The 24340-nt window shown below is 35.5% G+C and overlaps 1 protein-coding gene across 1 annotated transcript in view; it reads left to right on the top strand.

The window, feature by feature from the left end:
• pggt1b (protein geranylgeranyltransferase type I, beta subunit) overlaps positions 1-24340 on the top strand; it is a 76463-nt gene that overhangs the window by 32080 nt on the left and 20043 nt on the right. Inside the window, exon 4 of the mRNA XM_039758948.1 lies at positions 23424-23575. Coding sequence (XP_039614882.1) covers positions 23424-23575 — 152 coding nt within the window. The remainder of the gene's footprint in view (positions 1-23423; positions 23576-24340) is intronic.

The following is a 24340-nucleotide window of genomic DNA, read 5'->3' as shown; positions in this document are numbered from 1 at the left end:
TCTCGAACTAGGGCTTGCTGATCGCAGCTTGGATGTAGCTTTAGTCTTCGATTCTTTCGGGCCCCCCTTCTTGTTGGCCCATGTTTATATGTGTTTACATATACTGTAGCGGTCCCTCTCGGGTTGAATAAATACAGGATATCTCAGAATAATAAGCAAATAATATGAAAAATAGCACCACTGCTAGCGGAGCTCCACTTCAGACGTCCATCTCTCGCATCGGACGAGACCAAACATGGTCCTGTTCTGACATTCATGTGCCCATTGTAGGTTTTTTCTATAGTATATGAGGTCGGCATGGGAACTTTGACCAGTGATTGACTCTGCGGCTGCTTGCACAGCAAGCTCTGATTCACTGTCTGTTGTGACACCTTAGTGATTTAACTAAGATGAAGCTATGAGAAAGCCATGTTAAAGTAATGTGTTTTCAGCAGTGTTTTAAAGTGCTCCACTGTATTAGCCTGATGAATTTCTATTGGCAAGCTATTCCAGATTTTAGGTGCATAACAGCAGAAGGCCGTCTCACCACTTCTTTTAAGTTTAGCTCTTGGAATTCTAAGTAGACACGCATTTGAAGATCTAAGGTTACGATTTGGAGTGTAAGACATTCCGAAATATAAGATGGAATAAGATTATTTAAGGATTTGTAAACCATAAGCAGTATTTTAAAGTCAATTCTAAATTACACAGGTAACCAGCGTAGTGACATCAAAACTGGGGTGATATACTCAGATTTTTATTTCCGAGTTAAGATTCAATCAGCTGCATTCTGCACTAGTTGCAATTGATTTCTTTTTTTTGGTAGTCCTGAGGGGAGTGCATTACAGTAATCTAGCTGAATGAAAACAAAAGTGTGAACTAATTTTTCAGCATCTTGCAATGTTATAAGAGGTCTAACATTATAGATTGTGCTACAGTAGCTCTTCTGTTGGTCCGGGTCAAATCAGCTAAAATTCACTCCCCACATGTATTAATGAGCCTTGAGCACCCGTGACCCTGTTGCCATTTCAAAATGAATCCGATCCTCATGCTTTCCCATTTTTCCAATACATCAACTGGAAGAACTGACTGTTCATTTTCTGCCCAATATATTCAATCCGGGCGGCACGGTGGCGCAGTGGGTAGTGTTGCTGCCTCGCAGTTAGGAGACCTGGCTTCTCTTCCCGGGACCTCCCTGGGTGGAGTTTGCATGTTCTCCATGTGTCTGCATGGGTTTCCTCCAGGTACTCTGGTTTCCTCCCACAGTCCTAGGATATGCAGGTTATGTGCATTGGCGATTCTAAATTGTCCCTAGTGTGTGTGTGTGTACACCATGCGGTGGGCTGGCTCCCTGCCCTGGGTTTGTTTTCTGCCTTGTGCCCTGTGTTGGTTTGGGATTGCCTCCAGCAGATCCCCGTGACCCTGTAGTTAGGATATAGCGGGTTGGATAATGGCTAGATGGATATATTCAATCCCTTGACAGGTGAGAATGTAATGAGAGAATCAATTTTGTTCACTTTCTTTGACAGTGGTTTTAATTTAATTGCTGATTGTTGTGTTTGTTAGCTGTTGTGTGATTTCCCTTAGTAGAAGAAGGTCTCTCTCGTCAGGAAAAGGGAGGTTTAGTGTGCCCTGCACTGCTTGTTGCAACAATGTTCTTTATCTCGAAAAGCACAATGAAACTTAAGATATGAATTTCTCTTAGTCTTGAGATTCATTTTATTGTAATATTTTGTTCTATTGTTGAATTTGAATTGTTCCAGCAAGGATGCAAAAAGCAGAATTATGCTTTACCTACATACTGTTTCCATTCTTGTTGTCTTTATGTAACTTGCATTTGCAACGTTTATTATCACCACTTCTCATGGTTGAAGTGCTGAGAACTTTTTCTGTGTATATAGACAACGGCGGGTATTTTGCTAGTATATATATATTACACCCTTTGGGGTGCGAGCAGCTGTTGCTGGGGGTGCCACAATCCATCGAAGAAGAAAACAGAAAAACATTATTTGTACAAATTCTTAATTTATCTATCCTTTCCTAAATATTTAAATGGGCAGGCTATTTCATATCAGTGCAATACGCTGCTTGTTAAAACGGATGACTTCTGCTCTTGCATGCAACTAGTGTTGCATGGGAATTATGAACTATCTTATCTGTTCAAGTTCTTTTGAAATTTAAATAAAAGTAATTTTTATTTAGTCGACAGAAATATCTTTTGTCGGAATGTAAGTTAAATTTAGTCATCATTGCATAAATTTTTTTTCACCATAGAAATGTTAAGATTAAATTCAACTTACATTTCTGACTAAATAGAACCTACTTATATCCAAATAGAACTTGAAAAGATATATTTTTTCGAATCTGATTGCACATTTTAGATCGACTGAAAGCGCACTACATCGAGCCCCGTGCTATTGTGCTCTGGCCTGCCTGCCTCAATAAGTCACCATCGCTTCGCTCTTACTTTTTTGACCGTTCATTTAATCATGGGCCTCTCTACCAGTTTTGTTTATTTTCGGGTTGTAATGTTCATTAAATTTACGTATCATCTGGTCCATTGGCGGACCATGCATCTCACACCAGGCCTTCAGTACTGCTCCGTCTGAATCAACCCGCCCCTCAAAAACTAATTTATGGTTATAAAAACCATCTTAATATGCAGAATTACAGTATAAAGAGCCGCTGCATCGCAGATAGAATTGCAACATTTTACTCACCAAAAATACGGATTATTTGTAAAGCCCCCCAGTTTTTCATCGTTCAAAGACTTATGTTCACCAGGAAATGGTATTAACATACAAGGATTGTCTAGAGCCTAAATATTTTACTGTGCCATCATTTTATTGTGTTGTTTTATATTAATGTAAATGTTGGTTTTAGCTTGTTTTTGTTTATGGCAACATTGCTTGAATTCTGTTATAATTGTTTTGTCTAATTTTTTCTTCCCGCTTTTATCACTGTGTTTGTGTAGAGTTTTGGAGATAAAGAGCATTTTCCAGAGCAGCATCTCGTGTTTGGGCAAAAAAGTCAGTTTCACTGCTTGTAATGTCGCTATAACTACCAATGGTCTAGAATTTTACCTAATAACTTACTCAGAATTACTCAAGACGTTCTAAGTACTTCTGGCTTCAAATATTTAATATATATTAATGTTTCTGTTCATGATAACAATTAAAGCAACTAGAGTAGCATTTTTTCTCACAATCTAATATGGAAATTTTTTGTTCTTTAAAGTCAGATCATGCTTATATTCTGGCTTATTCTGTTTTCAGAACAGAACTGCAGGAGAGAGCACCTGCCTTCAAAAGTCTGCAGCTGCACCATAATCATTTGTGCAGATGTCATCAAGAGTAAGAACTTTCATGAGGCTACATTTTTATGACTCTACGTATTGAAATTATTTGGGTCATGTCTCTACTGAAACATTATGTACTTTAGGCTATTGTTCCCTATAAGAACATAGACCATTGACAGTTTTCCTCCATTACGTTCTGTTAGGTGAAGTCTTTTCCACTTCAGTCCACCTCATTTTGGTGTTCTTGCCTATGATTCCATCCCTAGCACAAAGTGTTACTTAGGCCATCCATTTTTTATTTTTCCTTGTGGGTTCCAGGTAAGCGCTTGTCCTTGTGATATTTGACATATTCATGTCCAGCTTCTTTTTTTTTTTATATATATATATATATATATATATATATATATATATATAAAGTATTAATGGGTGCCAGTCTAGATCCTTTCTGTAAGTTCCTTTTTCACACCTTGTCAGTACTTCTGATAATGACTGTTTTTCAACATGCACTTGTTAATTGATTAATATTCTTACCCTTATTATACTAATAGTGGGGATACCTGGTACTGTCAGGAGTGAAGAAAAATGCAAGCCTGATCTCTAAATATTTTACCTCTAAGGGAAAGTTTTTGACCCCAAACCGAAATCTCACTGATTAAAGATATTGTGGAGCGCAGCTTTGCATACTATGGGGTATTTCCCTCATAAATTGCAAGTATGGTCAAATTATAGAAGAAAGAAAGCCTATTGTCTTCCCCTGTACAAGTAACAAATCTGTGCAGAATTTGGTGGAGACAATTAGTTATGATTTGCATACTGGACAAACAAGCATACATTCAGCTTTATACTGTATATTAGACATGCTTTTATAAGAAACTTGTAATTCTTTTTGGTTTGAATCTATAAATTAGAGGAAGAGAGATTTGGAGCATGCACTGATACAGCACATTGCTGCACCCACCACATGACAAAACACCTCAGAATTCCAAATTAAGACCCGAGCACAGCCGTGCAACAGGTGACACTGCATCACCACACTGGTTTGATAGGAATGGAACAGTGTGAGTTTTTTTTGCCAGTCCTGCCAAGTTGAAGGACCTGCATGCAGAGCTGGAGCCAGTTAACATCATACCCAGCACTAAGCAATTGTAGGTTATGGGCCTTACGTAAGGGCCCAAAAAAGTGGAGTCACTTCTGGCATTTACTGGATTCAAACCAGCAACCTTCCAATTGCCAGCACAGGTCTTTGCCCTCAGAGCCACCATTCCACCCAAACAATCTATAAATCCGAGTTTGAAATTTTTGTTTGAGTTAATGTACATAATATAATTTGCTCCATCTTCATGCATAACATACATACTTTGTTGTGTGACTGGCTACATGAAAGTCAAAAAAGCATTTCCTGGCATACAACAGAATATGTACATAGATATATGTGTGCGTATGTATGTACAACAAATATATATATCAATCTATGAAAGTGAAGGTCAGTGATACGGTTTGTATATTTGTAGCTAGAGATCCACAAAGAGAGAAAATAAATGTGTATCTTAAAATAGTTTTTTATTCCTATGATTTTGACAACCTACCAGCTGTCATCATCAGAGGAAAATGATTAGAAGTACAGGAATCAAATGCAATACATAGCAAATGAGGGGGTAGGGGTGTAAGGGAGGGATCAGTAAGGTAGGGTTCGGAGGGTGTTTGTCATAAAGTCTTTTTTATTATTTAAATATTCTTCTTTTTAAGCCTGCATATGCTGAGTTCATGTCCAGATGTCTGTTAATGGCATTTTCATTTGAGAGCCACGACTCAGCCAGCTCTCTAGCACTTTTAGTATTAGCCCTGAATTTTACTTGCACCATGGCACATTTAAATGTGTGTCTGTTGAACTTGTATGTATGTATATTAGAGATTGTGGGTCTGATAGCGTTGCAGAAATTGCAGTTTTCTTGTATGCATGTTTTGAGTGTGTTAGATGTTTGTCCCATGTACTGTATATAGCTGGTCATGCACTGCATGGAAATTAATGTGCCAGTTCATAGCTTTATCCCTGGCAAACTGAATTGCAGGGACTTGCTTGCTTGTGACTGGCTTGATGTGGCTGATGAATTATTCAGCTGGTCACTTTTTAATATGACTAACGAGTTTTATTTTATAATAATCCTGCAAGTTTAAATGGTTATGGAGTTTGAGTTTTGTTAATGTTATTCAAAGTGGTTTTTGTTGGATCGCTGGCTAATTGCTTTTAAGTAGTAGTTTCAGAGAGCATTTCCTCTATTGATAGATAGATAGATAGATAGATAGATACTTTATTGCGGTAACATATTGCTCATTGTCCATTATGACTGTCGCATCTCCTTTGTCGACTGGTGTAATAACAATGATGTTGTCATTCTGTATCAGTCTACAGTATATACTGTATTCATATATAGCTCCAACATTTGTCCAGCTTTTAATGCTTCATTATTTTCAGACCTCAGGTGAACATAGAATCGGGACACATGGTGGAGTGTTCCAAACACCAGTGAGAAAGAGAGGGCAGATATATAAGGGAGTGAAAGAGATGAGAGAAGTATGGCAGTCTTTAGAACTGGAATCGAGATAAATGGCTGTAAGTAAGTAAGCCAGTCACTTTTCTATGAAATAGTAAGAAGTCCCAGGGTGGCAGTAGATGTTGTTTTGTATTATTTTGTAGTGTGTTTGATCTTATTCATTTTCAACTGTTATTAATAAACCCATTGCACTGTTACTTTAACTGTCTTGGTATTATTGTGGGTTGAGGGGGTGTTACTAATGGGTTGTTATTGTTCACATGGTGTTTACAGTATATAATGTAAATTTTATGCTCTTCATTTGCAGGTCTCTCTTTAATACCAACGTTTTATGGTTATAGTGAGAGGCTAGCTTCTTGTTTAACTATTTTTACTGAGCATATAAAATTTACAATAATGTTAAAATCTTGTGTCCCTCCAAGTTCAGTTGGAAGCTGAGTGCCACTATATTTTTTGTTAACCAATACCAGTTTTTTATTAATTATTTTATATGATACAGAGTACCAGGGCAAGTTCTTTTTAGGAACAAAATGTTAAGTTTCCATCAACAGAAATGTGAAAAGTAGTATTACTTAACAGTTGCACGTATAAATCAAACCTTGACTTTGTTTTTTATTGGCTTGTGCCTTCTATTTGTGGCTTCCTGCTGGTCAGTTTCATCTGTCAGGCTAAAATTTAAGGGAGACGAGCATATGTGATGGGTGAGTTTAATATTAGGGGAGGCTACTTTGTTTTTTGAAAGTTTTTAGTAATATTACATCAATTTATATTCAAAACAATTCTTCAGTTTTTTTTTATAATTACAGACTTTTTTGGAAAAGGTGAAAAAGGTGTCTACAAATAAAGTGTAATTGCAGCCAAAGAATTCAAGAAATGTCTGTCTGTCTAACCGATTTATGCATTTCCAATCAAAACTGAGTATTTCTTAGTACATCATTATAAAGCTTGAAGCATAAACATCCATGTTACTGATTATTTTACAGAATCATACTGTTTTTTTATGAAGATATGTTTTCCAAGTAAGATTCTCTGCTGTTTGTAGCATCTTCACATCATCTTCCTAAAGCATCTAAAGATTAGGGTTGTCAAAGTATCAAAATATTGATATATCGATTTTATCATTTTAAAATTACTTGAATACTTCTTGTTCATGGTATCGTTTCGGCAGCCTATATTATAAATGCACTTCCAGTTGGTCATGGTTTGAATTGCAGCACCATTTAAAAACCACTCACAGGTGTTAATAAGGTGGAAACTACAAAGCTTTGGAGCTTTCACCAGTCTGCATGACTGACAAAGAGAGTTGCCTTTGCTTGTGGTAAATGTGTTTGGAAGACCACAAGATACATGCAAGCCTGTATGCAAGATTTACAAGCGAGTCAGTATCTTATTTATAAATTATGGGAACATTAATAAGTGTAAACCTGTAAACTGTTAAATTTGAAGTAGGTATGTGACGTCCTGCGGTGGGTTTGCGCCCTGCCCGGGATTGGTTCTTGCCTTGTGCCCTGTGTTGGCTGGGATTGGCTCCAGCAGACCGTGACCCTGTGTTCGGATTCAGCGGGTTGGAAAATGGATGGATGGATGGATATGTGACGTCTTTTTTTTTTTTTTTCCCCACAGGTAATGTTTTTTTGTAGTCAGTTAAACATTGAACACATCAGACAAGGGAGCTGAATTATTTTTTTTATCTGCAATCCAGTTTTATTCAGTGCTCTTCATTCAGTGGCAAGTTGGGCAACAGGTGCTCTGTCACTCCCTTTATTTTTAAGCATTCGCCACAAAGTCTGGTGCTGTAGTGTATATAACTTTATTTTTGTTTTGTAAACTATTTTTTTTTATTATTTTAAAGAGAAAGAGAAACTGGAAAAGAAATGTTCAGTATCAAAAAGATAATAAAGTCTCCATCCCACACCCTTTGGAGATGGCTGAAAAAATGCATGCCCTACATATCCCAACTACAACAAAATTGACTCTTTTTTTTAAATAAGTGCAACTTCTTTTTCTAAAAATGATATACTGGATAGAGAAGATAAATAAATGCAAGATGCTGAAAGTTGTAAAACATGTTCCCCCAGGATTTTACTAGACACTGATCTTGCTTTTTCCAGTGAGATACCAGCGGCATCTTAGCTAAAGATCTCACTGAAATCTTCTTTGAAGAACAAGGAGTAAAGACATCCAAAAGAAGCAAAAGAGAGGTGGAAATACAGGTCCATATTTTATTACACTTGATTTTAAAATTATATTTAATCAAATTACAATATATTGAAAAGCTCTATAAAATGTTATTACTCAATTGTGTGAACAGTGGCTTTACTCCTCCATGTGCTCATTTACTTCCAGCTGTGCTTCAGAGTGTGTATTTAATATATTAGGGTTCATTTGCAGCACCAAAAAAAGCATACCATAGCATCACGGAAGAGCATGTTGTCATGCTAGTCTTTCTTGCAAAAATGTGGAAGTTACAAGGACACTGTGTTTTACATACACAAAAAAGAAATGTGTATTTTTTCATTTAGGTAAAGCCCTATAAGTATGTTAGTAGTTTTTACTTCAATGGTTACTTGATGTTTATTTTTATGTGTAATGTTTACAAAAGTTTATAATACTAACTTTTCCAAAAGTATTTTCATTTAATGCCTAAAATTTCTATTGCTTCCATAAATGTTAAGATTTTAATACATACAGAATTGCAATTTATTCAAATAACCTTTTTTATTTAATTCCATTATATATAGTATAGGGTATAGAACATTTTATTCAATTTCAGTACTTCGTTTCAGTATCAAAATTTTGGTATCATGACAGCACTACTACAGAATCAGTAACATTAAATTTGAAAGGATGTCTTGTTAAAGCAATCTACCATTTATTAAATAATGCAAAAATATCTGGTTTTGTGTTGCCAGTTCACTACAGAGCACACTGAGGCACATGCTTAAAATATTTTTAATTTACCTTTGTAGTATTATTAAAAAAACAGTAATAATAGTAAAAAATATACAGTTAGTAATAATAATTATTTCATGACCTCTGTAGGATTTTCTGCTTTATGTCATGCACATATGGTTCCCACACCTCTCCTTAGAAAAAAAGAAAGTGTATGTCTTTAATCAAGGAGACTTAACTATTAGGCTTGTGGATTTTAAACAAGGTTTACTGAATCAATAAAGAGCAGCAGTAACTGCTGTAATATTTTGCTACCCTTAGGAAGATCCAGGTAAAATTGGATTTTCCCTGTTCAATCTGTAGACCGCATTAGTGTATATACTGTATTTCAAAAATTTCAGTTTACCTCTAAGTCATCATGTGTTCTTCCATATATTCAAAAGTCTTTATATTAAAGTATTTAAAAAAATGCTCATGTAGATTGGCTATTTTAAAAATCCATTAGTTTCTGTGAAAATGTACAGGTATGTTTATTTTAACATCTTATTTTTGTATAGTATAGTGTGAAAGTGGGATACCAGAGCACCAACGCACACAGCCACACTCATTCATGCAATTTACCATGTACTGCACATCTAGTGAATGAAAGAAGTCATTGTGGACTGAGGGAGAGCTGTTAAACTTTAGGCAGCACCCTGATTATTATTTGAACCTAGTTTTTTCGGACACCCTTGTGCAGAAATGCACTAGACTATGTTCTTAATAAATACCATATTCAATCTGCATAATGTACACTTTCTCAAAAGTCAAGCAAACATAATTTACACTTTTTTTTACTAACCTGATAAGTAAATGCTTCACCCTTGAGCCACATACTGGGTGTGAGAGAGAGTTTTCTTTGCTGTTTCTCACCAGGCATTACTGTATAACTTATTTCATGAAACCTTGTTAGACGAGTACTGACCAAATAAGGAGCACACACCTTGTATGATGAAACTACATCTCAAAATTAATAAAAAGAAAGAAAACTTTGCATGAACTGTGTTTTAAGAGTAATTCACATATATGTATAATTGATATAAAATTGATAGCACATGACTAGTATGGCAAGGGTGTGGGTAAGCATTACAAATATTACAGAGTGTATATCAAATTATTACACATCCTTCTTGAAATATCAGTTTGTTTTTTTTTTTTGTTGCAAAGGCAAGAAAAATGATATTGGACCTTTTCACCTTTAAATAAACCTTTTAAAATAACATTTAAGAAGAAAACAAATAATCATTTTTTACAGAAGATGACAAACGCACCTGAGGGTAACTTTTTGCTTCAGTTTTATTATGACTTTATACATACTGGTTGTATTTTATTTTACTTTATGATGCTGGCTATTTACTCTCCAGTAGTCTTCTCTGCAAACTTTACCTGGACTATGTTTATCTCAAATCATGTTTACTGTCTTTAGGTGTTTTAAATATTTAATAATTTTCATGCCCAAAGTGTGGTTGAATATTTTAAATATTTAATCATTTTCATGCCCAAAGTGTGGTAGAATTTTTGCTGTTGTGTTAGACACGTCAAGATACATGAGTGAGTGAGTGACATAATTTTAGTCATTATCCCTTTGAAAATTCTTTGCCAAATGAGTTGCCTGTTGCTTCACAGTTTCTCCATTATGTTGCAACATCTTTACTTTTACCAGTTCAGCTGTCTATATATGATCTGAAATGATGGTATCTCTAACATACCTACATTTAATTGTGTTTGGTTTTTTTGTCCTTTATTCTGACTGTGGTGATGCTAAGGATATATATCTTTCATTACAGAGAAGACTACAGTACACACAATAGTGTTGTTTATATCTGAACTGATATTTAATTTCCTGACTCATTTGTAGAACCATTTCAAAGTGAGCCTTTTACTTTGGCCCCATAAACTTGACACTGTAGTATGTCATTGTTTACTCACAGCTGATTACAGTTTCAGATGTCACTTTCAATAGATGGCCATTTGTAAATTATACACAGATTTCTGGTAAAATAAAAATATGTTGTTTTGTTACTTTGTCATCTTTGGGATTTTTTCCTATTTTACCATGCTTGTAAATTCAATACATTTCAACCACATCTGTCAGTTTAAGCATAAGCAACCGAAAAAGTGTAGTGCAAAAACAACATGCCTTTGTATGATTTTTTTTTTATTAACGCAATACTAATGATGTTTGGGAATTTATTAAGGGTAGGTATATATATATATATATATATATATATATATATATATATATATATATATATATATATATATATATACTGTATTTTTTTAGTATGATCTTTTTAACTTTGAGTGAATTAATCAGTTAATAAGCACTGAGGTCTCACAGTTCTCCAGTCTATGCATAACCAGCGCAAAATAAGCGGTTAAGACCTTTACTAATATAAAAGTAACATGTCTTTGGAGCTTGTTCCTTTCTCCTATTTAGAGAAACAAACTACAAAAGAACACAGTTTAACAGTAATGTTTAGACCTTAAGACATTTCTGTATCAGTGCCAAGGTCATTGCTTAGTTGTGAACTCATGTATCTCCTGTCTTATTAGAAATACTGACATAGATAAAATAGATAAAACGTAAATAAAATAGCATGCCAGTGTTGGCTGTAATTTTAAATAATGTTTTACTTGTTTTTAATAGCAATATAGGTAAAACAGAAATCTAATCAGACTTTTTCCCTCAACTGTTAATAAATTTAGGCTAGTCCATGTTCTACATGATGTTAGTTAATCTATTTTGCAGGATTACTAATTATATGTAATTTTGAAGATTATGCCCTCTTGCAGATCAGCTTTATCACCAAAGGGCCCAGTATGAAAATGTGAGACGCCAAAGTTTCCAGTTCAAATAAGAAATGAAATCTTTCAATAGAATATGGTTAAGAAGTAATAAGACATAACCGAAAACTGTCTTTTTTTTTAATTCATTGTGTATTGGGTAATTACAAATTTTTCTATTAGATAATAGACTTCTATCTACAGTAACCTAACCTAACCTTGTTTTTCCTTAATAGATGTGTGGTCTATCCCATTTTGCCCACCGATAAAGGATATAACACCAAAGGATGCGCGATAGGCAGGTCCTTACTGAGAAGAGAGAGAGAACCCTTCCAATTTTCAGCAGCAGAAGGAAGACCACATGTTTCCTTTTCCCTAATTGACAGTTAATTTTAATAGCCATCTGCCACTCCCATTTCTGAAGAAAAATGGTGAATGGAAAATCCCCTTTCCACCTCATGTCTAATCTGGCAATCAATTAGATATGAATTAATTTTACATGGGCAAGTGATATTTGATATATCTTAATTTACTGATTGAATATATTAGCAACAGGTTAATTTCTAAAAAAAAAACCCTGCCTGGTGTAAACCAAGGACCAGGGCCTTTTAGAATCATTTTCTGTATATATTTTTTTTACCTACATTATCTTATCAAGTAAATTTCCTGCAATTCCTGGATATGTATTTGCAAAATTTGTAACAGATGTCTGCACCAAGTAAATGGTACATTTATTTCATATAGCAATGTATGACCAGAAGGGGACCTGTCTTTTTCCTTCTTTTACCAAATCTGCCCTCTCTGAGCTTCCTGTTTGCTTGTGTGAGGTTTGCCCTGTTAGTATCTTCTCCAGTGGGGACCTATATTTTTATTTATATATATTCATTCACACACATGCCTCATAGTTACTTTTTAAGTATACCCTTTAAGAATTGGATAGGCTCCTCTTTTGCCCCAGAACTGCTTTAACTCTTTGAGGTGTGTGGACTCAGCAAGGTGCTGAAAATATATTATTGACTGAACTGTCTAAATACCATCACGCAGTTCACCCCCTTTTTATTCAGCATGTGCTGTTTTGGATTTAGATCTGAGAATTATGCAAGCCATTGGAATAAACTAGCACTACTGCCATGTTTATTGAATGATGTATGTTTTGTAAGATCATGTGATATTCTGCTTGCAGTATCCATTTGAAAAAGTATAGACTGTGATTGTCAGGGGAATTCACATTGTCAGCAACATTGGTAAGGTATGCTGTGTCATTTAAGTAATCCTCTTTGATATTCCGTGCCTTAAATTTTTCCTGGAACACATTCACAACAATATTACGATACCACCCTCTGCATGTTATTTCTGAGATGTTGGAGCCCAACCCGTCAGATACCAAAAAATAAAAATATATAAAATTTCCCTTCAGTCTTAAGCATTGTAATGTTTAGTTTCAAAGCTAAATTTTTTGACCATGTGTCTGTGCTATATTTATCAAGTGACAGACACATGATTTGTTGTTTGGAGTAGCAGACTATTTGTGTTAACAAGCAGGTGTACTCATTTAAGTGGTCAGTAAGTGTGTGCAGAGAAAAAAAATACATTTGACACCATTTGTTCCATTTGAAATGTGTTTCCATAATTAACAAAAAATTATGTATCTCAGCAATGTCCACATTGAGAGAGGTAGCATTTAGTTGCAATAGATAACTCACACCTTGGTACATTTTTTAAATTTAGCACTGAATGAAGACTTTGAGATGAGCCATTATGTTTATAATAGGCCAGTTAATCAGCAATTAAGATTAGATTGTTTCATATTTAAAATTATTGTTTTGAGTATGTATAGGTCTGCATTTAAAATTAGCCATTAACCTACTCTTTTCAAAACAAACTGAAACTTTAATCTTTGGCAAAATGTTATTTTAAACAAGTAATTGACAATAAACACATAAGAAATAAAAAGAATTGAAAGTAAAATGGTGTAATATTCATAGCCTTACATCTTCTTCCTTAATAATATTTAATACATTTCTTATAAATAGCTTGAAGGTGCACTGTGGTGAAAACTGTGTGTTTGTATTATATGTGCAAACTTAGTTTGCCACATCTTAAGAACTAGTGATACTGTAGTTATTTGGGTTTTTTTGGGGCAAGAAGTACTAGCTTATCAGCATTTTCTGGCTTTAGTATATAGCCCTATAGAAGGGCAGAGTGTGCTGTAACTTTTTTGTCAAGCCTTCCTTATCCTTTACCCCTTTCACACCACTCTCATTGTCCCTCTTGCATACCATGCTAGGATGTGAATTTGATTGCTAGCTATTTACCTAATAAGCCATAGTACCTCATTTGTTTGTGGAGAAAAGCAAATATTAGCCCTTCACTTGTTTTCCTTTGACTTGGCAATGACAAGATATGTGCAATGCTAAATTGAGGAGGAATTCTGGCAGTATGCTCATTAGGACAAAGGATAAACACATTCCTGATAGACCCAACTTAATTCTTTCTAGGGCAGGATGTGATTTTGGTGCTGTAAATGGAACTGAAGTTGGTTCAGTGATTAATCACAAAGCATAATTCTTTTAACCATTAAATTCTTTAAGCCATGAGTAGAATTAGTATTTTAAAAAAGTTTTATCCAGTGCTCTAGGCTGAAGACCATCACCACACCAAAGAGCCTCTGTCCAGTCACTATTCAAGCAGTGGATGTAGATGTGGTCCACTCCTGCCAGTACTTAGGGAATCTACATTAATGACGGGTTGGATTGGTCTAGGGACACAGAGGAACTATATAAGAAAGAGCAGAACAGGCTCTTGCATTACTTTAATATGGGTAGTGACATACTTCACATTGTCACAAACTCCTCAAAGCAGGCCCGCCTCCAGAAATATTTGGACCCCAGACAACTGGGTATGTGTGGGCCCCTCTGCCTTCCCCCGGGTTCCCACATGCCAAAACCTTCAAATACGTATACAAAATGATTGACATGTAGTTTATCCGACAGCGACAATGCTGCATTTATGAATACCATACTTGATGAGTTAAGCCTCCTCGTACATCAAAGTTTGACTACGAGAAGGAAAGCCAGTGCTAACAGAAGCTCGTAGTAGAATTGAAACAATACATTAATGAGATAGGCCTATGTATTATCTAACGTGTAACGGTACAATTATACCAATGCAATGAATAGGAGTAACATCTGAACATTTTAATATATACTAACGGTTAGGGTTATCTACATGATGTACAATCAGTATGGTAACTTGCTGTATCAAACTTCAAAGTTTTCAAAAAATCCGGGTGATCCAGAATCTTTAGTGAAACACACAAAACCAAACACCCAAGTGAATGAATTATCAAACTACGGGGACGAACTTCTGCTACACCATGCACGTCAACATCCACAATAGTGCACAGAACAGACAGAACAGTGCCTGTGTGTGTGAAATGGAAGTATTCAATTACAGCGGTGAAGTCAATCCATTATCCACGTACCCTGTACAACAAACCTACTACTCAACGTCAAGTTCAAGGACGTCGGCATCGGCTCTCCTTTGTCTTTGAGAAGCGTGCTGCTGCCGGCCCCCTTTGACAAGCATGCTTCACACGACACAAGCACGATAAGCATAAAAAAAATCAAGCGTGAAGGGCCCCCTTCCGTTAGGGCCCCGGACCACAGTCCCGTTTGTCCTCCCCCCGGTGGCAGGCCTGCTCAAAGAGCCATAGCAAGGTTTGGGGCAGCCACCCGTATATTTGGTTTCTTGGCTGCAAATTGAAGTTTAAATGATAGCACTACTGTGCACAAAACCGAGTCCAAAATAGAACTGAGTGAATAGGGAAAAGGTGGAGGCTTTTAACACTAGAATTACCAGAACCTACGAAAACACTCGTAGATCCGTCTTACCTTAAATCGCTTCTTAAATCCATTCACACTTCTTCGCCAGCGTCTTTTGTCATCTAAATGTGCTGATAAAGACAAGCTGCATGCAGCTGGCTATTCCATCCCCCCACCCACTTAGAATGTGCACAAACTTCTCCCAGGTCATGCCTTGATTGATTGGGAGTGAAGTGGAGTTTTAGAGTGGAAATAATAGATTGTTATTTGGAAGACACACATTTCATGTGTGTTCCGTTTCTACAGTAATCTGTGTAAACACATTGATAAAACAGAAACTTTTTCATATTTTAGTAATAAATTTTACAAAATGTAGGCATAAACTATAAAATGTGTGAAGCATGAAGTCCAAAAATCAAATAAACACTTTCACAAAATGTTCAAGAGTGATACAACCGCTTCTGTGGCTTAGCGGTAAGATTTGCTGACTCATAGCGCAGCAGGCTTGCCGTGCTTCAGAGACCCGAGTTCGATTGTCCGTTAGGGAGAAAATGTTTTTTTATTTTTTTTTTCCTTTTTAACCTTCACCGCTCTGCCAGCCTGCCTGAACTCCCTGTCTATCTATATAGTAATAACGGTAATTTTATTATTATATAGCAGCTTCCCTGTCTGCCTATCATATAGTGCCTTTCCTTCCTTCTTATCTATATGTATATCTATCCCCTTAGCTATTTTTTATATATCTATTATACAGAGCCTATGGGGTGCCAAACAGACAATTACAATGATTTTCGGAATATATAAAGTCACTAGCAAAATACCCGCGCTTCGCAGCGGAGAAGTAGTGTGTTAAAGAAGTTATGAAAATGAAAAGCAAACATTTTAAAAATAACGTAAGATGATTGTTAATGTAATTGTTTTGTCATTGATATTGAGTGTTGTTGTCATATCTATCTATTTATATATATATATATTTATATATATCTGTATATATATATATATATATATATCTGTATATATCTGTGTATATATATATATATATATATATATATATATATATATATATATAGCAAAATACCCACATTGGCAGCGAGAAGTAAAAAGAAAAGGAAACATTTTAATAATAACGTAACATGATTGACAATGTAATTGTTTTGTCATTGTCATGAGTGTTGCAGGCATATATATATAAATATATATATATATATATATATATATATACATCTATACACATATATATACACAGTTATATATATATATATATACATATACACACATACATATATATACATACTGTATATATACATACTGTATATACACATATACATATCTACATATATACTGTATATACACATTTATATATACAAATCTACATATATATATCCACATATATATATATATATTAGGTGGGACTCGATTAAAAAATTAATCCAATTAATTAGAGGCTGTGTAAGAATTAATCTTGATTAATCGTATGTAATCGCACACGAATTTGCCCCAAATCGCAAATGTTTTTTTTTTAATTTAAAAGTGTTTTAGTGGGCTTACAGAATCAAATAATAGACATGTACATGAATATTGTAAACTGAAGCTGTTTTAATTTCTGAAAAAAAAGCCTTTAAACTGCATTTGAATTCAAAACAGAAACAAAAATATCATCCCTGGTTAAAATTGGGCAGACTTAAAAATAAAGTGGTAGTTTAAGTACTTTAAGTAGATTTTCAGAATAGTATTGTCTTTAAATAATAATAACCAAAATTTCAACATAAAGTGCAGTTTTTCTTCTTAAAAAATAAGTCAGAAACATAAAAGGTAATTTGACCAACTTAATCTTTAAACTCTGAGTAACCTTAGCCAAAATTATTTTGTACATTAGGCTAAAACAGTGTGATCATTGAACATTTTGTAATTAGATGTAATTAGAATTACTAACGGTCACGGAAGTCCAATGATCCCCAGTAAGAGCCACAAAGTCTGCTTTCTGTAATGCATCTAATTTTGCTTGCTTTTCATTGTGCACAAAACCATGCTTTTATCAAGGCTTCTGAAGTCGAAATGATCAGTCGTAGGAACGCGCTTTATTCCGACTCTAACATTTTTGTAGCTGTGATGTGTGCATCAGTGTAATGGATGTACCAGGAAATGATGCATTGACAAAAGTTCCCGCTTGCTTGGAATTGAAAGTGTGATTAAATGCGTTATTTTTAACGCGTTATGGAGTACATGCATCAAGCTTCTCAGCTGTGCTTGTGCTAATAAAGGGAAACTTTTTAAAATAACGTAACATGATTCTGCGTTAACCTAATATTTTTTCATACGTCCCAAACCAAGGCGATGCGAAGGTAAAATGAATCAGTAGCGCGACATACTCAGTGCATCCCTCTCGAATCGAACCTCAATGTCGGCATTAGAGGCTTAAGACTCTACAATTGAGCCACAGCATGTGGCTTGTCTATGCGAGTATGTACTGTAGATAGGGGTATATATATACATTTAAATATATACCCGCGATCGCAGTGGAGAAGTAGAAGTTATGAAAAGAAAAGGGAACATTTTAAAAATAACGTAACATGATTGTCAATATACAGTAATTGTTTTGTGAGTGTTATTGAATGTTGCTGTCATCAAGGATTTGATTATCATTATTTCTTTCAATCAGGGTCGATTTGTACGATGTGTTGTGTTCAAGTTACATTCCGTGTTTGTCAATCGCTGTAAAGATGACAGGTTTCATTCATCGATTCGCTTCTTACTGCATCAATAAACAGCTCGCTTCTTCTTTATCTGAGACCTGACACACTGCATGCACGGGTTTTTTACACTGTCTTCCTTTAGCGGACATTGACTTTTTCCACCGTGTGCTTTGTTTCCACAGTAGCTGCATTTATGAATATGCTTATCAGACGCTTCATATTTTTGCTGCCTTTTCAACTGTGTAATTCGGTTTTGTTCAGCCTTTGGAACTGTTGCTTTTATCTGTGCACTGCGCCAGTTCACGTGAGCCACTCGGTGTACTTGCATCGAAGGTTCCCAGCTGTGCTGGTGCCATCTCGTGCTATGTCCATAGCTTTATTTAATGTTACCTTAGTCCTGGCACTTAAAACTTTCTCTCGCAGTTTCGCTGAGTTTGTGTCAAACACCACCCTGACCATCTCATCTTCCTCTCCATAAGCACAGTCCTTCACCCGTGAATATTTACCCGTGGCAGTTTGCTATTGGATTGCCGCTGACGGACGGCCTTCTATGGGCAGGCACTAAATTACAAACGCCAGCGGCAGCCTGTCTATGAACTTAATTTAAAGTGTAGGTTTACATCGTGCTTTGTTTCCGAAGTAGCAGAACTCGCTTCTTATTGTTTCGCTGCCTTCTCAATTATATAATGCATGTTTTCTTGAGCGCTTTTTTGAGGTCTTCCTGGTTTTCTATGTCATGCGTGATTACGTGGGAGGCGTGATGATGTCACACGAAACTCCGCCCCCACGGCGTTGAAGCTCATCTCCATTACAGTAAATGGAGAAAACTGCTTTCAGTTATGACCATTACGCGTAGAATTTCGATATAAAACCTGCCCAACTTTTGTAAGGAAGCTGTAAGGAATCAACCTGCCAAATTTCAGCCTTCCACCCACACGGGAAGTTGGAGAATTAGTGATGAGTCAGTGAGTGAGTCAGTGAGTGAGTGAGTGAGTGAGTGAGTGAGTGAGTGAGGGCTTTGCCTTTTATTAGTATAGATTCCTGAATATATAAAGTCAGTGTGGAATATTTAGTCATTCCCGAATATATAAAGTCAAAACTTGAATATATAAAGTCAGCGTCAGAATATATAAAGTCATTACCGAATATATAAAGTCAGCGTCAGAATATATAACCTTATTCTTAAATATATAAATTTAAAGTCAGATTATATTGATATTGATTGAAACAACAGGCATATTTTTAGTAAACTCAATGAGTTCCTAATACAACGTAATGAACTAAGTTAACAAAAACATCTTCAGAAAAATATAAAAAAAAAAAAAAAACACTGTTGAGTTAATTCATTCAAAATGATGTTAGGTGCCTGGCATTTCGAACACTATATTTATTTATTCTTTTTGTATGGTCGCATTTTTGGACAAACCTCACAAACCCGATCGACTCTGAGTGGCTTCTGTCAAAGTTTACCTTTCACTAGTACGAGTGAAATGACAAGCACGGAAATTTTATATATTCGGGAATATTTTTATATATTCCAACACTGACTTTATATATTCAAAAATGAGTTTATATATTCCGACGCTGACTTTATATAATCAGGCTTTGACGTTATATATAATCGGGAATGATTTTATATAGAGAGACAGACAGGCAGAGAAGTCACTAAATAAACAGGGAAGGCACATGTATTGAAAGAAAAAAAAAGATCAGCATGTGCGTTGATCCTGCTGCACTGAGCAAGCTCACACGCTCTAACACCCCCCAACCCCTGATCTGACTCTAAGTAACAGTGCAAGTACAGACACAAACCAAGTGTAATCAAGAGTCCCTGGTTCGATCCCCACTCACTCCTATATTTGCTGTTTTCAGTAGTAAGCTGCTCTTTTTGTTAATATTATACAGTACACACATACACTTGGTTTGCGTCTGTACTTGCGCTGTTACTTAGAGTCAGATCGGTGGGAGGTACATGTGCGTTGTGCAGCAGGATCACTGCACATGTTGATCTTTTTTTTCTTTCAGTACATGTGCCTTCCCTGTTTGTTTATATATCTAGTGACTTCTCTGCCTGTTTGCTATTACGCAGTGCTCTTTCTGTCTGTGTATTATGGATCTTAAAAATAACAGTTATAAGGACACTTGTTCATGTTAATTGCAGTCTCAATTGTTAAAAAATATTTTAAAAGGAGCATCCCACATGAAAATATAATAATTTCATTAACTGACAGTGCATACCAATTTATAAATTTTATGTCCGTTTGAGGTTAAAAAGAAAAAAAAAAAGTAACACTTTTTCCCCAACGGGGAATCAAACTCAGGTCTTTGAGGCACAGCAAACCTACCGCCCTCTGAGTCCGCAAATCTTACTGCTAAGCCACGGAAGCTGTTGTATCGTTCTTGAACCTTTTGTGAAAGTGTTCATTTGATGTTTGGACTTCATGCTTCACACATTCTATAGTTTATGCCTACATTTTGTAACATGTACAGTAATCCCTCGCTATATCGCGCTTTGACTTTCGCGGCTTCACTCTATCGCGGATTTTAAATGTAAGCATATCTAAATATGTATCACAGATTTTTCGCTGGTTCGCGGATTTCTGCGGACAATGGGTCTATTTAATTTATGCTACACGCTTCCTCAGTTTGTTTGCCCTGTTGATTTCATAGAAGGGACGCTATTGGCGGATGGCTTAGAAGCTACCCAATTAGAGCATGTATTACATATTAACTAAAACTCCTCAATGCTATAAGATATGCATCCCGCGCGGAGCTTGATTGTTTGCTTGTCTCTGCCTCTATCTCACCCTCTCTGACATTCTCTGTGCCTGACGGAGGGGGTGTGAGCAGAGGTGCTGTTTGCACAGAGGCTGTTTGCTTAAAAGATACTGACGCTCCTCTAAAAAATGCAGCTTTATCGCTGTGCCTCCAAAAGCACACTTATTGATTTTTTGATGGTTTGTTTTAATCTCGCTCTCTCTCTCTCTGACGTTCTCTGCGCCTGACGGAGGAGATGTGAGCAGAGGGGCTGTTTGCACAGAGGCTGTTTGCTTAGAAGATACTGACGTTCCTCTAAAAAATGCCGCGGCACACTTAAAAGCACACGTATTGATTTTTTGATTGTTTGCTTTTCTTTGCGAGTGCTCGCTGAAATTCTCTGCTCCTGAAGAGAAGAAGATCTATTTGCATTCTTTTAATTGTAAGAAAGAACTGTCATCTCTATCTTGTCATGGAGCACAGTTTAAACTTTTGACTAAAGGGTGTTATTTCATGTCTAGAGGGCTCTAATAATGTTAACAGTGTGGGAGAGTTTATAAGGGCTTAAAATATATAAAAATAACTACACAAACATATGGTTTCTACTTCGCGGATTTTCATCTATCGTGGGGGATTCTGAAACGCAACCCCCGCGATCGAGGAGGGATTACTGTATTACTAAAATATGAAAAAGTTTCTGTTTTAACAATGTGTTTACACAGATTACTGTAGAAACGGAACACACATGAAATACGTGTGTTCCAAATAACGATCTATTATTTCCACTCTAAAACTCCACTTCACTCCCAGATAATCAATCAAGGCATGAGCTGGGAGAAGTTCGTGCACTTTCTAAGTCGGTGGGGGGATGGAATAGCCGGCTGCTTGCAGTTTGTCTTTATCGGCATATTTACAGGACAAAGGATGCTGGCGGAGAGGTGTGATGGGATTTAAGATGGGCTGGATCTACAAGTTTTTTCGTAGGCTCTGGTAATTCTAGTGTTAAAAAGGAAGACAGGAAGTGAAGTCAAAGGGATCGGGCTCATGATGGTCTTCAACCATAGGCTCGAGCCTGGACATGACATAACAGGGGCCAGAGCCGGCAAGGTATTCTTCCATAGGCTTGGACCCGGAAGTGACGTCAAGAGGGCCAGGTGGAATCTCCCGTGAGTGGTCTGCAGGAAAGGTAGAAAAAGAGTCCATGCACTCTGTCACATCCTGGTCTTATTTGGAATTGCCCTTACTCAAGCGCCTATATATCAACAGCAATATGTCGTTATAATGCCTCACTGTGATTGCAACATATGAATTTTTCATTCTTTTTAAATTTTCTTCCTTTTTAATCATTCTGGTGTGTTCAGACCATAGTTTGTGTGTGTGTATTTATGTAGCTATTTATTTATTTAAAGAGTTTCTGTAAAAAGCCACATTTTCCCCCAGGTACAAATATTTTTTTTTCAAAAGCCTTTAGAGAAAATGGTCCACCTTGCAGTTACCATTTTTAAAAGAATTACAAATGTAAAATAATTATCAATGTTATTGTGCAACTGTAGTTCGTATTGTGCCAGGGTACATGGTTTTAATTTGACAATGCTTGCAAATGGCTTTTTGATATTAAGATCTTTCTTCACAGTAACATTGTAGAAACCTAATGAACCTAAAAGCTTGTTGTAAATGTGGATATAGCATAGAGACTATTAATGTTTGTTTGTATTATGTAGTCTTTTCCAATAAAGAATAATGCTTGCACTTTACAGCACTGCTTAAATTTTTATACATATATCACACAGAAATATATAAGTACTATATAATTTTACTTAATTTTTTTTTTAACATTTAATAGTAGTAAAAAAATTACATGTATTTTCTTACTGCACTACTTTGTTTCAGCTAAATACTGTTAATGTTAAGGAATCATTTATTAAAATCAGAAATGCTTTCATACGGTTTTAATTCTTTAAATTTTTATTATAAAGCTTATTTTAAAATGTATTAAGAAAATTTTTAGTGTAAAGTTAATATCTTTAGATATAGATAAATTATTTTACTTGTCTTTAATAAACTAGTTTGGTTTGCTTAATATCTTTTGGTAAGCAGATCAAGCTGAAATTCTAGATTTAGTTATTTCTGTCATTTTAAAGCTTATGCCACTTCTAAAGTAGCATTGCAACCCATATTATAATTTATCTTTTCTTCATGCTTATTGAACCTTGAATATTGAATAAAACTGTTATAAAGTCCGCATTAAACAATAAGTTCATATTATTAATACTCCAAAAGACAAATAAGTCTGAAACATACAACATACTGTGTGAAGCAGGTGGCATGAGTAACTTTAATACTGTGGCTGTTGTTCAGCATTTGCCTCTGCTGGTCCCCATTGAGGTCTGTTATATCAGAAACTTTATGCTCACTGTTCCCTATTAAAACATTACATTAAAATGTTTTCTCAGTAATTATTACAGACCATCTTTAAGGATAAAAAAATATATAAATATTTTTTTGTGTGGAGTATTCCTTCCGGAGAAATTTCCATAGTATATTTATTAAATCTGTGAGTTTGTAAAATTAGCAATCAAAACGTAATTTTATATTTTTGTAGGGTCCAGGTGTGAATCATCCCTATGACAGTGGTCATGTTGCAATGACTTATACTGGACTGGCTTGTCTGATTATCTTGGGAGATGACTTAAGTCGTGTGAATAAGCAAGCATGCTTGGCTGGACTGAAAGCACTCCAGTTGGAAGATGGAAGGTAAAGTAGCATGTACATGCACTAAAAACAAATGAAAATTTTGATTCTACTGTTCAATTGTTTTAATTTAAACTGATTGATTTTACAATGATTTGCACGTTAATTTCAACTCTGCAAATCGAGAAATAAAGGTTTGAAGAAATGCATAGTGTATAGGATAAAATGGTGAAGCTCTGAACTAAAATTTATTTATTTTGTTAGTGTGGTTGGTTTGGCAATCTTATAATACACTTATTTGTTTAAACTAACAGTGTTGTTTGTTGATAGCATAAATTGATTTTGTTAAAGTCAGCCTAAATAGTGAATATGTGAAATACTGATTGTTTGTGTCAGTAAAAATACATTTTAGTGTATATAAATTATTATATTTGTTTTACATATTTATGTTGTTGGGTTGGTATAATCAAGATGCAGTTATTTTCTTAAAAAAATAACTATCTTGTTTGCTAATAACTACGGAAGCTCTGAACCATACAGTGAAAAAAAATTATGGGATAAACCTTATCTCATACGTACATGATACTTTCATGTACGTACGAGATGTTTTTGTGTATTTACGAGATACTTTAGGTTTTTTTAGGAGTTTTTTCTTGTCTTCTTAGAGAGTCAAGGCTGGGGGTGCTGTCAAGAGGCAGGGCCTGTTAAAGCCCATTGCGGCACTTATGTGATTTTGGGCTATACAAAAATAAATTGTATTGTATTGTAAAACATGGGAGTTAAAGTGGCCCGGTTTGGATTTGACTCTTTAGATGCATGTTAAATCCC

This window comes from Polypterus senegalus, chromosome 7 (assembly GCF_016835505.1).
Source record: "Polypterus senegalus isolate Bchr_013 chromosome 7, ASM1683550v1, whole genome shotgun sequence".
Taxonomy (NCBI): Eukaryota; Metazoa; Chordata; class Cladistia; order Polypteriformes; family Polypteridae; genus Polypterus; species Polypterus senegalus.
The sequence above is the reverse complement of the archived record's forward strand: the minus strand, read 5'-3'. Positions and strand labels throughout refer to the sequence as shown.